The sequence below is a fragment of the Cupressus sempervirens genome, chromosome 9, assembly GCF_028749045.1.
Source record: "Cupressus sempervirens isolate cs-2001-9-10 chromosome 9, ASM2874904v1, whole genome shotgun sequence".
NCBI lineage: Eukaryota > Viridiplantae > Streptophyta > Pinopsida > Cupressales > Cupressaceae > Cupressus > Cupressus sempervirens.
Window position 1 is genome coordinate 646,027,353 of NC_143126.1, and position 14,771 is coordinate 646,042,123.

The following is a 14,771-nucleotide window of genomic DNA, read 5'->3' on the forward strand; positions in this document are numbered from 1 at the left end:
ATTCTGTCCACAATGAAAGTCCAAGTGAAGCCTAAGATCTGCCCATGTAAAATGTTGGCACCTAAGAGATGATTAAATCATGCCCAAATTTCAGTGCAAAGCTCGAGTGCTTCAAGACTTCCTCCCAAATTTTAGAGTGGAAGTCAAAAAAATGAAATTTTTCACACATTTTTTGGGGCTTCATGTTAATGTAAATGTTATTGTAGCTATGGTCAGATTCCTTTAGGCCAACATAGATAACATAAAGGTTGTGATAATATAATTACTATGTTATCAGGTTAGTACCTTGGACCCTCAAACGGGTCTAGGTGCGAACCAAGTACGAGTAATTGTTGGTTTTGTATACAGTCCACACCCAAGGTTGTGGATCCTCACATATTCATGGGTCCACAGACCCATGAGGACCAGAAGGTTGGGCGAAGACACAACCCAAACCTGAGAGGACCAAGTAAGGACATGTGCAAACCCATGAGATACCACAGTGTCCAGCTTATGAAGTGGGCCCAAAAACATTAAAAAAAAAAATTTATTATTATTTTTTTGTTTCTACCCCTAAAATGACCCATTATAAAGCCTTCAAACACACTTTTATTGCACATTTGCTATCTCATTTTGAATATTGACGAACATTAAACATTGATTCATGTTTCAACTTTCAAACTTTCATGAACTGCATTTTCATTTTGTAGTTTAGTAATTCAATGTAATGATTTTCATCAGAATCATGTTTTAATGTATATCTTTGACATTTGGTATTGATCAATGATCAAGCATCAAAGATTCAAACTATGGAAGGATTTGGTTTTACAATGTTGAAGATTGTAGCTGTGATAGAGATCTATATCTCTAATAGCAATATGTTTGTTATGACCGTTATGGTCATCCTCAGCTGAAAGAGTTATTTGTGATTATATTTAACTTGATATTATGCAAAAAATACATGAAACATACGTCATGCGAAGAGATATGCGTATGCAAATGTCAAGTGTCAAATATGAGGAAATGTGAAGGGTCCTTTTTTGGGACTCAAAGATACCTTCCTATGAAAGGTAAAGAGTCTTATGCAATCTATTTATATTATTGCTTGAAATATTGTAAAAATAAAAGTGGAAAGCAATGTACTTGAATATTTTATTATCAATAAAATGGTCTTTTGTCGTGTGGCTGGGTTTTACCCTTCATTTTTTGAAGGGTTTTCCCACGGTAACTTTTGGTGTATGTTGTATCTTTTATGTTTACCTTACTACTGCATATCTTTTATGTTACTCGGCCTCTATAATAGTTGAAGAGTCTTGCATTTGTGTATTGAGTAGGTTGAGGCCAATACTTCTATGTATCTATGTTCATCATTATTATTAGTCTATACCTCTATTATTTTTTATTGCATTGGTAGTCCATGTCATGAAGATACATCTGTGATATTGTTGGAGTATGGTTTGTTTTGGAGTTTGCCGCTTCAACATTCTTGTGCAATGTTAGTGAAAGCTGAAGAACGCAAATGAAAGAAGCCCTTGACTGCTTACTCTGAAGATCTCACAAGGAACTCCCTTATATCAAAATTTCCCATACTCCTCTCTTCATCAATCAATTCATTCAGTCTCTCAATGCAATCATTCTTATACATTTGCAATGCTCTTTTGGCTGTTCACCGTCGAATATCTTCAGGGGTTAATTAGTTGTGTATAATATTTTGGCATCGGGCATGATAATATGGCAAATAATCTTGAGATTTGAAGTGCACCATACAGAGTGTAAGTGCAAATGTGAATTCATTCATGACTGTTAGGCGCTTGTTTTCTGATGTAATTGTTTGAAGAGCAGTGGACATTTTCCTGGGAGTCGTGATTCACTCACATCTGGTGGTATCTCTCTAGTCTCGTCTTCATTATGGTTAGTGGAGGCTTGCAATTCAACTTCCTCTGAAACGGGTCTTCTGTGTTTGTCTTCCGAAAGGAATCCTATAAGACAAATTATGTTTGTTCGCTTTGATTGTTTTCTTCGACAGCTCTCTACAAACGGATATTATTCCTTCAGCATAGTCAATGAGTTTGCATTTTTTGAAGTATCTCTATGATCGTTGCTTCAAATGGTATCATCATCTGCAAATGCTCCTTTATTGTAAGTGACATATGTTGACAGCTACTTTGTATCGGCTCAGGATCAACTAGAATGGAGGTCTAAAACTTGATTCTTAGCAAATCTGAGGAGTTTTGTTCTTTGCATTAAGTTCATATTCTCTAATGAAAATTATGTTGCTTATTAGATGTTCGATCAATCAGTTTACATTCTTGCTCGCAAATAATATTTCCTTCAAAGAAATTTTTTATTCTATATTTTTTCTAACAATGAATGTCATTTCTAACAGTTTCTTAACCTTGAGAGTCGGGTGAGTCCAAGTATTGCTCAAAGAGGATGTCGGGTCTATGTTGGCAACAAAGCATGTTGTCACAGGATGTCATTAGAATGTGTAAGGATGCAATCACAATACTGCACCCTCATATGGTTTTGTTTCTGCCCCATAACTTCAACTTGAAGATAAGTATTATATATTTATTTTATCGAGGCTCATATTAGGATCTCTTTTGTGTATATATATCTATATGAATGGTGAAATCTTGAGATGCCAACAATTGTAGCAGAGATGACTACAATTGGTGAACATTGCCAACATACAGAAAAGTTTTGAATTTTGACCAGATATAGAATGTTTTTAGTATTAACATTTATAAAGTGGTGTTAATTTAGTGATTGCAGGATGCAACAACAATTATCCTTAGGGGGAAGCTACATAAGCTACACTATGTGTGTAGAGTTTTATTCAAATAGTTGACTAGCATCAGCATAAACAACATTAGTATCAATAATAAGGGGCTTTGGTATGTTTTGTGACATATGCTTCAGGTAATCGTTTTATTTCCATATTATTCAACTACAAGATGCTCATAATTAGTTAAATGAACAAACATACATAAAAGGTTCTAATGTTCGATGCTGTCAGCTGTGATACACAATTAAATCCTGATAGCAATATCACAATACACAAGTATTTTAGATGTGTGGACCTATTGATGTGAGTTTTGTTCCACTACAACATAGAGAATAGAATAATTAGTATTTCAAGATGAAACACCACATCTCCAACTCTGTTGTGAATAAGGATGCTCGTTTCATAAACAATGTACATGGAGTGTGTGATCAAGTGAGATAACCCAAGGTTCCTTCTTACTGTGGACTTTTACTCAGTTATGTGATGTTGTATGTTGGTTATCACAACGCGACTTCAATCTTCATTCAATGGATATTAACTACTTCAACTTCTTCCAATCAAACAACTAACAAAGGGGAGGGGTTTAGAGAATCGAATCTAACTGTTAGAATGTTACAGATAATGAATGCCTTTGTGATTCTGCTGGACTTAGTTTAACCATCAATATCAACCAAGCTAGTGCAATCCTCCTAAGATAGATGTAAGATGTTCAAACTATTACCATTCCATTAAAACCATCCAACAATGTATAAGCAATAATCAAAGTTAAGCTTATGATTTTATGTGATTTGACAACACAAGGCGTAAATGCAACCAGCAAGCAGCTGGTGGTTTGGTCTAAGCGAGTTCGTCAAAGATGTCAAAATCATCTTCATTCCAAAAAACCCTATTTCTAATGAACATGAAATGAAATCCTGCTCTAAGTGAGGTAAAATAGAAATCGTACAATACTCGAAAGCTACACAAGTATCCACCTTGAAGACCAACATTAATCAACAATTACTTTGATAGCACTATGAAAACAATTTGTCCACGCCTCTCCTATTCTACTCTACTCTCCTATGTAAGAGGATAGTAGTGTGTTTCAGATGTACTAGCCTGATTTTCAGGTTCCTGTTCATAGGCTAAGTACCAAAACAGCACTTGAAAGCCACTCAGAATTGTTCATGTCTCATGATAATGCCTGTAGCCTAGTAAACCTAATCTCATAAGAGAATACAAAATTATTAAAACTTAATAATAGATGGATAAACTTTTCCAAACAATGATTATCCAAACAATTTGAATCATACTAGAACAAGAATGCCTATATAATCAACCCTCAAACTGAATAAAATTAAATATAAAGCACAAGTGCAATAATCCAGAAATTCGTGTCTTTATAAAAAAATAGATTAAAATATACACCAACCCAAATATTTGGCACTCCACATAAATTCTATAACCTTTCTGTGAGCCAAATGCAAAATCATGCCATGCCCTTCATAACTCGACACTATGCCCAACTTGCAGACATATGAAAGAAAACTGAAAAAATACCTCTGCATCTTGTAGCGTCATGTTTTCTGCCACTGTCTTTATTAGTAGCCTATGATTAATAGTGGATGCCTCTTTGATGTAATCAAATTTGAATTGACATAAGGAACCTCCCATTGCAGGAATACAAGTTTTTAAAGATAGCTGAATGCAACTATCCATAAAGCTAATGTCCTTTATATCACAAAGAAGGTCTTCAATCATTCCGACACCCTCAATCCTACAATAAAGGGGAAAATATCATTGCTTTCATCCATCATCCCATTTAAAATAAGCAAAATCAGAAACAAGAAGCAAGACTCTCAAAAATTATTGATATGCTATGTTCCACTGCATTTTGTGGGTGGTGCTGTAAGACAGACAGAGTGAGTGGCTCAAATGTGTAAAATGTTTACAAAAATTGAGTAACACAAAATCAAGATCAAGACAGTAACAATAGTATAGAAGCAATTAATACATGATGACAGCAGTGACAACAGAGACAGCTGTATAACGATTCAGATTGGCAGCCACTTATATAACAGTGAATGGTTATGCAAGTCCTTTAGATTCATTAAAAAGTTTTCAAATAATATTTTTCAAATCTCATCATGTAATTTTTGTTAAACTAATTATTAAAGTTCCCTTGCCATTAGGGCCATTTAGCCATACACAGGATGGTCAAGAGATGTCTACCAATCTTCTCCAGAGTGTTTCCAGTTCTAGAAAAGGTTTTCCAAAGCATTGCAGGATTTTGAAGATATATAGGGATAGGCACGGAACATCCCTTGCTATCCTTTTGTACTTGTAATCCAATTGAGATAGGGACATTGATTTGTCAAACAAGGAGATAACCTCTGGAACACAATAAGTATACTGTCAAAATTTACAATCAAGACATCACATGGTAAATCTTTCGTTCCATCTGACATTTCATGTAAAACCATTTGAAAATCTTAGATGAAGACATGAGCTGACCAAATACAATGAACATCAATTACAATTTTCTACTAGAAGATTAAGGAGTGACCCACACAAAAAATCACATCCATAGCAACAAAGAGAAAGCAATTGGATCACTTTGAAGACATGAAGAAGTGAGCTGACCAAGTAAAATGGACAACAATTACTATTTTCTATGAGAAGATTAAGGAGCAACCAACACAGCAAAACATGACCATAGCAACAACAGAAAAGAAACTGGATCACTTTGAAATGAATAAAGCACAAAACAAGAGGAATTACAAATTTTTTACAAAGAAATGCATCTTACATTACATCTACGAACAAAGCAAATTACCTTCAGTCACAAAAAGTGTTAGATGCTACAAGTACAAATAGATATGAAACTACATTAATGTTGATTAATGACAAATCTCACCAATAAGACAGTAAAGCACAACTGGTAAAAAAGTCCCTAGAAGAGCATGCCCACAAATATTCCACTAAAAGAAGAAAGGCACTACTATAAAACAAACAAGCAGTGTACAGCCAAAAAAAAAGCCCAAAATCATCTATAAGCCAAGATCTAAGAAATTACAAATGAAATACAGCCCAAGGTTCTCCATGCCATAAGATCACAGAAGCATCTGAACCACAAGTTTGTCAAACCATCAACCAAAATAAAATCCACAGTGAAAGCATTCAAATATCGCCATATTTTTGTGTGTGATACCTCCAAGAGATCCATGTCATGTTCCCATCATGTTGGGATTCCTACGGACTTGTGGACTTGCAAGAGAGAACTCCTTTTTCAAGATTAGAAAGGCTACTCCTAAAAATTGAAGAATAAAAATTGAAAGGTAACATTTCAACAAAAATAATGCTAAAAACCTTTAAATGGCTAAATATCCAGCTTCTTTTATGACCTTGAAGTTGTTTAAATAGCTGCCAACAACAATCCCAAAACTCTAGAAAGATTTGCTATTCTTTAAATCATGTCCACGCATCCTTGTGTCCCCCATTCAAAAAAGTTAAGGAAAAATTAACAAAGACTTCAACAAAAGTAATCCATTAACCTAAATGAGTCTCCGTCAAAGAGACATCTTTTCCATCGATTTATTCTTTTGTTTGTGAAATGCCTTGAAGTCAGAAAGAAATGTCCTTGCATGATGTGTCATTCACAATTTGAGTCTTCATAAGATGTTATTCTGAGTTGGATCGTGCAGGCATGGGATGCGTTGATTGGAAAAGTATCATGAGTTGCAGTAATGGGAGAAAACACCAGGTGTATGAATGGTAAAACTATGTGAAGACACATTTAATGTTGTAGCAGGATACCAACCAAGGCCATCGTCATGTGAGATAACTTCAAAAAGTAAATCATTAAAAAAATTTGCAAACCAATGTACAAAATTAATGAGATTAAGACAATAGTTGATACCATGTTATTGGCCTAAGGACTTTTTGTATCTTAAAGCTTCCATGTGCTTTTCTTGAGCATAGCCAAACAAGTAAGCATCGTTAGCAAAATAACTATCAAATAATCTAGAGTAGGCATATAAATGTGGCAAGGATTGACAGTCATGTTAACCTAATAAACAAGGCAAGGCTCCACAATCATGTCAATAGGCTTAATATAGTCATTTGGGAGTGAGTTTCTTAGGTTGGGAAGTAATGTTCCCTTTAATTCTTAGGAATCAGGAACTATTAACTCACTGAAATTAATTGCAAGAGACTTATTTCCAAAAATACTAATATCACTTAGAATAATTATAATCTATTTACAATTGATACCACTCATAAAAAGATGCTATATGATATATTACTTGTCAATAGGATAGTGTATGCACGAATGATGTCTTCTATATATCTGATATCTACTCCTGCTATAACAATATCTACTATGCAATCAATGTTGCTTATAGCTGTTTCTGATATGACACTAATGAATATGTTAAAGCTTGCATCTATCACTTCTAGCGATAATATATCTTGGTGTTCCTAATCTACCTTCAAATATGTCTCTAAAATAACTTATAGCAATGATATTACTATTCCTTATCTGTATATTATGAGTATGCCAATGTATCCAATATTACTTATAACGACGATATTGCTGTGTCTGATCTGAACTTTATATGTGTGCAATGTTAAGGATATTCCTGACTGAAACCTTTGGGTTATAGGACACCAATTTATGGTAAGAAGGCAGTTGCAGTAATAGAGTAATCCAAAGTGGTTATAAGAAATAACTTAAATTCAAAGCCATTGAGAATGGTATCGATTCTCATTATATATCTTGCAAAACTGAATGGTTACATCCTTTGAGTGTTAAGAACGTATTTCTCCATTGATCGTATTTCTTCACGACTTAAACAGATCAGCTTGTTATCCAAATCGCACCTTTCCACTATCCTTTGTTTTAAATTTAATTGCATTTGTATGTTAATAGCTGTCTTTGTATAATCTTGGATTAAAAGCTATTTAAATCACTAGTCATTAATTGACTTAATCCTCTTCAGGAGAAAATATAGGTAGTATAATCATCCTTGATTGATCTAATTAATCTGTAATTGCTAAAAGTCAATGGATGATTATGCTGATCTTTCGATCATGTTGCTTGCTGTCTCCGTGATCTCTTTTTTGTATGACGGGGGCCTTTACAAGGAATGTGTAGATAGTCACTTCTTTAAGAGGTGTACTCTTGCAAGATCTTGGTCAAAGGTCAGCAATTACTATTCAAGAACATATCAGGGAAGATTGGTAAGTATGTTTCATGTTAAGCTCATTGAGGTTGCCATCATCGAAAATAAGGAGAATAGTTGGAGAATGATCCACCAGTTCTGGTTGACTGCTCTGGTTTCTAAAAATATAAAGAGTTTGTTTGCTTTTTGGAAATTTGAAAAGGCAATACTATTGCGGTTGGAACTGTCCAAAGTTCCATGCTTGGTATCACCTTATAAATGGATTTAAGGTTGGAAAAATTAACAGGTTGGAAAGCAAAAGGATCATGCCTCACATACAACAAGTCTATGCATGACCTAATAAATGTTACAGGATATTGATATGTCAAGGACCAAATGATTCCAAGGCAAAATTGTTCCTAGCAGTCATAAATTTGGCAAGGCTAGCAAGTGGTTTAAATTTTAAAAGTTGCCAATGGAGTATCCAAGGGTTTAATAAAATATCAGGGAGACTGCACAATTCTTGGAGTCTTCACCTATGAAGCCTTACTTGACATGAATGTTTGATTTTTTTGCGCACAAGAGGTGGGACCATTGACTCTAAATGGGATCTCATTAAATTTCAAGGAATTTGGGAGGAAGCTATTTGATAAGAATTGGGCCATTGTTTAATCTAAGCTCGTCATCTTGTTGCCTTTGACACATGAAGGCTTAATTACAACTTGATGCTTAAACATGATCACCTCGGAGTCTAACTTGCCACGTTAAGCAAGAGAATCCAATGACCCAAGTGGTGATTGCCACTTGAAATCTTCAAATTTCTCTTGACAGATGACAATGCAAAGTCGACCTACCACATGAAGCCTAGGAATCCAAGGCGTGATAAGGCAAAGCTTGCCCCATGAAGGACCAAAATCTGAATTGTCTCATAGAGTTTTTGGTTTCCCAACATCATGAAGTGGCACCTGCCACATCAAACCTTGAGTCCAATCTGTGGGATAAGCATTTAAAAACTTGATGAAGATGGCCAGCAAGCCATCAATTAGTGCTAATGAACATTAATCAAAGGAATGTCATTAAGTTGTGAATGAAAACATTTATTTATCGGCAATCAAATGGGGATAAAAGTTAAATTTTTTGCCATTAAATACAGCTTGAATCAAATGACAAGCCATCAATTTAATGAAAAGTCATGACTTTATACAAGAAAGTGTTTCAAATATAAACCATATAGGTGAAATCATTTTATGCTGAACACAAGTATTTACTAAGGACCATGAACTGGGTGTTGAAAGCATGAATTAAACAATGAGGGGTTCCAATTCAAATAAGAAGGCCATGAAATTTAATAAGGGAATGTCATTGGATTAAATAAATTGTTTTTTTAATTTATTTTTGCCCTACAAGCCAAGTCAGCCTGGGTAAAAGTCACGATCTTTGGCCTTAATTGCTTATATAAAGATACTGTTGCAAATCATTCCAAACACCAAAACAAAACAAATCAACTATTTTTGTAGAGAAGGTTGAGTTTATAAGAGCGGAGATTATAGTTTGGTAATCTACATTTGGAGGCTAAGTGCAAGATTTGAGAGACAAATTTGAGATTTCACCATGGGCTGGAGTCAATTAGGGGTGTTAAATACAGATTTGCAGTGTTACCCCGGCACGGGGGTGCGGTGGTGCCGGGGTACGTCGGGACGAGTTTCGGGTGCGGCAGCGGGGAGCGGGGGGTTTCGGGGGGGGGGGGGGGAAGGAGAGGGAGTGGGGGGAGGGGGTTGCATAGTATATATATGATTGAAAATGCTAATTATGAAATGATACTTCAATATATTATATAACAATGTAACATTAACATACCAAATATAGTTGACTACAATGAATAGAGAAAATTAAAATGTGATTCATATACCATAAATCAAAACTTGAAACTTGAAATTTCATAACCATTACTATTACTAATGACCATTTGACAAATTAACCTAGTTCAAGATGCAAGATTCAAAATTCATTGTTCAAATATGATTTTATGAATATCATATATCATAAAGATGCTCATGATGACAATGAGCCGAATAGCATGAAACAGTGAAATAATAATAATGTATCATAGCCATATCAAGGTGAGTATAATCAACAAAATGACAAAATGCCAATAATGAGAATGGATTATTCACAAGTGCTCTCTAATCATCTCCTATGCCGAAGTCCTCACCACTGGAACTACTAGACTCCTCCTGGGTAAGATACTGATCCTCTAAAGGAACACCAACTAGCCCTACATTGGCTTCTGCATCGGCATCCTCATCAATCTGAGTTGGATCCTCTGGCTCCTCATCCCATCGTGCTGTAGGGCTCTCCTTGTACTCGCGTGTCTTGCGATCTTTGAGCCGCAAGTGACCATGTACAGCAACCAGCTTCTCTGCTCTCTTAGAGGTAAGTTTGTTCCTCTTAACAGAGTGAATGAAGCTATAGGTGAACCAATTCCTCTCTGCAGCTGAGGAGCTAGACACCTGAGATAACAAAGTTGAAAATTACAACTTACAAGTTACAAACAAATGTTCATACAATTTGTAACAAATGATAAATGGTAAATTGATGATTAATAATTATTGAATCAATGAATCATAAATTAAAATCAGCAAGGTAAAACTCTTCAAGTTAAGATTGTAAAGGGCTGGAATTAGTTATTAGTATTACAAACCTGAGAAAGCAGTCGAATGGCTAGTGAGGTGATCTTTAACTTTTGTGAACCATGACATTTCCACCATAAAATGGGATTCTTTTGTGCCAAGGTTTTCAGATCCACCTTTGCAATATCCAAGTATCCTACAAGTTACAAATTTTAAAGTTTACAACATAATATTAAAATTATAAATAACTTAAATAAAGTTATACTTATAACTTATAAAAAAAGTAACAATTAATTATTAAAAGAACTTATAATTTAATAATTATAAAAAGTTTAGAGCACTAAATCAAGATTTAAGGATTACCTGAAAGACTAGCAAATTCAGACCACTCGGTGCAAATCTCACTAGCAGTCTCAGTATCATACATTTTGGCAATGCATCAGAAGAACCCATTCTTCACCTCATCATCCCGAAGTGGTGTGACTCTACCAGACCTAGGTATGTACCACTTCGGGTTCAATGCATAGGCAACCATGTGCAAAGGAGTGTTCAACGTCTCCCACCTGCGGTGAATGATAGGCTCAATGTGCTCCGTATAGAATGCTAGAGTGAGGTCTCTCTCACGTACAACAGCCCTCATCTACCCAAGCATGGAATCAATGCACTCATAAACCTCTCCAAGGCTAGGTGAATCTGCATCTCCATATCTGATCACCTGAAACACTGGAGTAATGATGGAGACTATGTATTTTGCATCACTCCAAAACTGATCACTCTTCACTGTCTCCTTTACCCTCTTCCCCTGCTCTGTTCTGGACTCAAGCCATCGACTCCATTCTTGTGTCATAACCATGAGTTGCAATGGCTCTTGCAACTCAATCATTCTCTACAAGAGAATATAATATGATGCATACCTGGTCTCAACAGGTTTGAGGAATTGCTTCTTTGCGAAGCTCTTGAAAAGTGCATGTGAAGTATGGTGATTGCAGATAAACATCTGCACCTCTCTCCCATCATTAACCACCTTTCTAATCCACTCTATTTTCCCCATGTCTTTGAGTGCATTGTTCATGGCATGCATACAACATGGAGTCCACCAAATATGCCTATAAGCTGCTTCAACAAGCCTCCCTGCAGCTTTGCACACATGTGTTGCATCTATCACAACTTGGACCACATTTTGTGGTCCAACCTCCTCAATGGCTTCCCTAAGCACATGAAACTGAAAATCAGCATCTTTACGATGCCCTGAACAATCAACTGCCTTCAAAAAATATGGGTCCTCCGTGCATGTAACCATAATGTTGATGAGTGGACAATGACTAATGTCCGTCCACCCATCCATGATAATGTTGCAACCTGACTCCATCCAACAGGGTTTCATTTGCTCCATCAAGATCCCAACCTTGTCATAGGCTCTATCCAACATTGTAGTCCTCAGCTTGTGGTCATCTGGTGGCACATATGATGGCTCTCCCTCATTCACTGCCATGGTCATCATCCTCCCAAAATAGGGAGATCGAGCCACATGTGTAGAGATGCCATTGGAAAAGAAGAAATCACCAACAACATCATCTAACCGATCCCTTGCATGTATGTTAAATAAATGAGCAATGGGGTTACTATCACTACGACTTGTGGTTGCTTTCCGTTTCACCCTACTGCTGTCCCCTGCTGAACTATGTAGGTGAGGTGAATGATGGTGTAGGTGACATAGTCCCTACTCTCTGATGCAAGATACGAGTAGATGTATCTCGCTGCCCCTGTAACTGTTGTATATGTTGTACCTGTTGCCTAGCAGACAAAGATCTAGGCACTACAATGTCACTATCATCAGGAATGCCCCATAGTTTATTCACTTGAATTCTGTATTTGACATTCTCAGGATTTGATAAGAACATGCATGGGTTCACACCATAGCCACTCCAAAAAAGAAGGTCTGAATTAACTCTTGTAATGCTGCCAAACCATTCTACTCCACATATATTGCACTTCCATTTGCATGTGCCACCCCCTGAAGGTGTAGGGTGTGTAATTTTTGTAGCAAACTGTTTCAGAAGGGACTTTGAGTCATAAGGACCCCGAGCATACTTCCTCAAAATCTTTGAAGGGCAATCAGTAAAAGGCACCTCAAGCTCAGATTGACCACCTATATCAGCCCCATTATCACTTCCTTCAGGCTCAGGTTCAGGCTCATAATCAGATGCACTTGGCTCATTAATTTCCATGTCTTCTACACTTTGGCTGGATCTAGAAGCCATTTATAAAACTGCATTTCACAAAATGAAAATAAAATTATAAAAATGATCATGATACATTTCAGCCCAAGTAAAAATAATTTAAAACTTAAAAGTTAAAACTTTACTATTTAATTTTAGCATTTACTATTTAAAAATGTAAAGTATTAAAAAATGAAGCTAAATAGTAAATACTAAATAAAAATATGGCAATATGGCATATGCTGAAACGTTTTACTAAATTACTTTCAAGTTTCATTCTTGAATCTTGTTGATAGTTGAATCTTCTTAGTTCTATGATTTTTTATTTTATAATTTATTATCCATATTAATTTTTAGTTTTTTTCATTGTTCTTAAAATAAAAATATGGCAAATGCTGAAACGTATTTTACTAAATACGTTTCAGCATATGCCATATTGCCATACTAAATACGTTTCAGCATATGCCATATTGCCATACTAAATACGTTTCAGCATATGCCATATTGCCATATTTTTATTTTAAGAACAATGAAAAAAACTAAAAATTAATATAGATAATAAATTATAAAATAATAAATCATAGAACTAAGAAGATTCAACTATCAACAAGATTCAAGAATGAAACTTGAAACTTGAAAGTAACTTAATAAAACTAAATAGTAAATACTAAATAAAAAATTAAAAATTATTATTTATAAATTGATTTTTAAAACCAAAAAAACTAAGTAAAATAAAAAAAACCCTACCTTGAAGGCTTGAACTTGAGGAGACACTAGCCAAATCAAACTTTCTTGCTCCTCTTGCTCCTCTTGATCTTGCAAACCCTTGCAAAACCACCCACTAATCTCTCACAAGCTCCTCCGAACACTGTGTCTCACTTAGCTCCTAGCTGCTCCAAAATGCTGAAATGAAATGATGAAATGAAAATGAGATCTATTGGTCTTATTAAGCCTTCAAATAGACCACATGGGACCCACAACCAATTAAGGTTAGCATACTTAAAAAACAAAAAACAAAAAAAAAACCAAAAAGTATTTTTTTTTAAGTTTTTTTGGACCTCTTCTCGGCGCACCCCGCGAGCACCCAGGAAGCACCCCACGAGCACCCGCGGCGCACCCGCACACCCGGGAAGCACCCGAGCACCACGTCCCACCCAGGTGCTTGACCAGTGCGGTGGGGGTGTGGCGGGGATGCAGCGGCAAAAAAGCCGCTAGCGGGGTGCTTGGGTGCGTATGCGCACCGAGGGCGTTGGGTGAACAAATCAGACACTCTTGAAAGTTGAACTACTTGCAAACCTGAGTTTTTCAACTTAGAATTTGATCATCATCAGAAAGGTTTACAAAATTTAAGGGTAATCCTTTAGGTAAAATTGGGAAGTATGTGCATTTTAAATGAAGAATCCATACTTGATGATTGAACCATGTAGATCTGGTCTTCATTTTAGGTGAATGTAATCAGATCTCAAAGGATGAAAGTTCCATTTTTATTGGTTATCTTTGCAAGACGTGATTTTTTGGTACTAACCAAAGTAACGAGAATCGGAATCGTATCGGAATCGGCACGGCCGAATCGAATCGTGAATCGGGGGTGAATCGCCGGTGAATCGGCGATGAATCGGCAAATTTGAAAAAACCCTTTAAATGTAGAGATTTTAACAATTTAAGCCTTATTTCATGCACCCTTTATTGAATATAACTTAAACACACTATAACATCATCAAATAGAAGTTGAAACTTAACATATATAAACATGGAAGTTTGTGTTTACCACATGGGGTAAAGAGTTTTTATAAGACAGCTTCACATCCAACACCTACTCCAAGTGCTTCAAAGCATATCACCCCTCTCGAAAGGCTTGCTCTATTGTTCTCTCCACCACAGACACTCCATGCTTGCAACAACTTCAGGTCTCATCAACTGGTGAGACTTCCCACGACTGATAACCGCAGCGACTGGGGGTCTAGGGGGCAACGCCCCCAGCGGGGTCGAGGGGCAGCGCCCTCGCGGGGTCGAG

At 36.1% G+C, this 14,771-nt stretch overlaps 1 protein-coding gene across 14 annotated transcripts in view; it reads right to left on the reverse strand.

Annotated features, from left to right (window-relative positions):
- LOC149540389 (uncharacterized) overlaps positions 1–14,771 on the reverse strand; it is a 219,351-nt gene that overhangs the window by 86,878 nt on the left and 117,702 nt on the right. For all 14 annotated transcript variants that reach the window (XM_089801485.1, XM_089801494.1, XM_089801491.1 and 11 more), the window contains one exon: positions 4,307–4,523. In XM_089801485.1, coding sequence (XP_089657611.1) covers positions 4,307–4,523 — 217 coding nt within the window. The remainder of the gene's footprint in view (positions 1–4,306; positions 4,524–14,771) is intronic.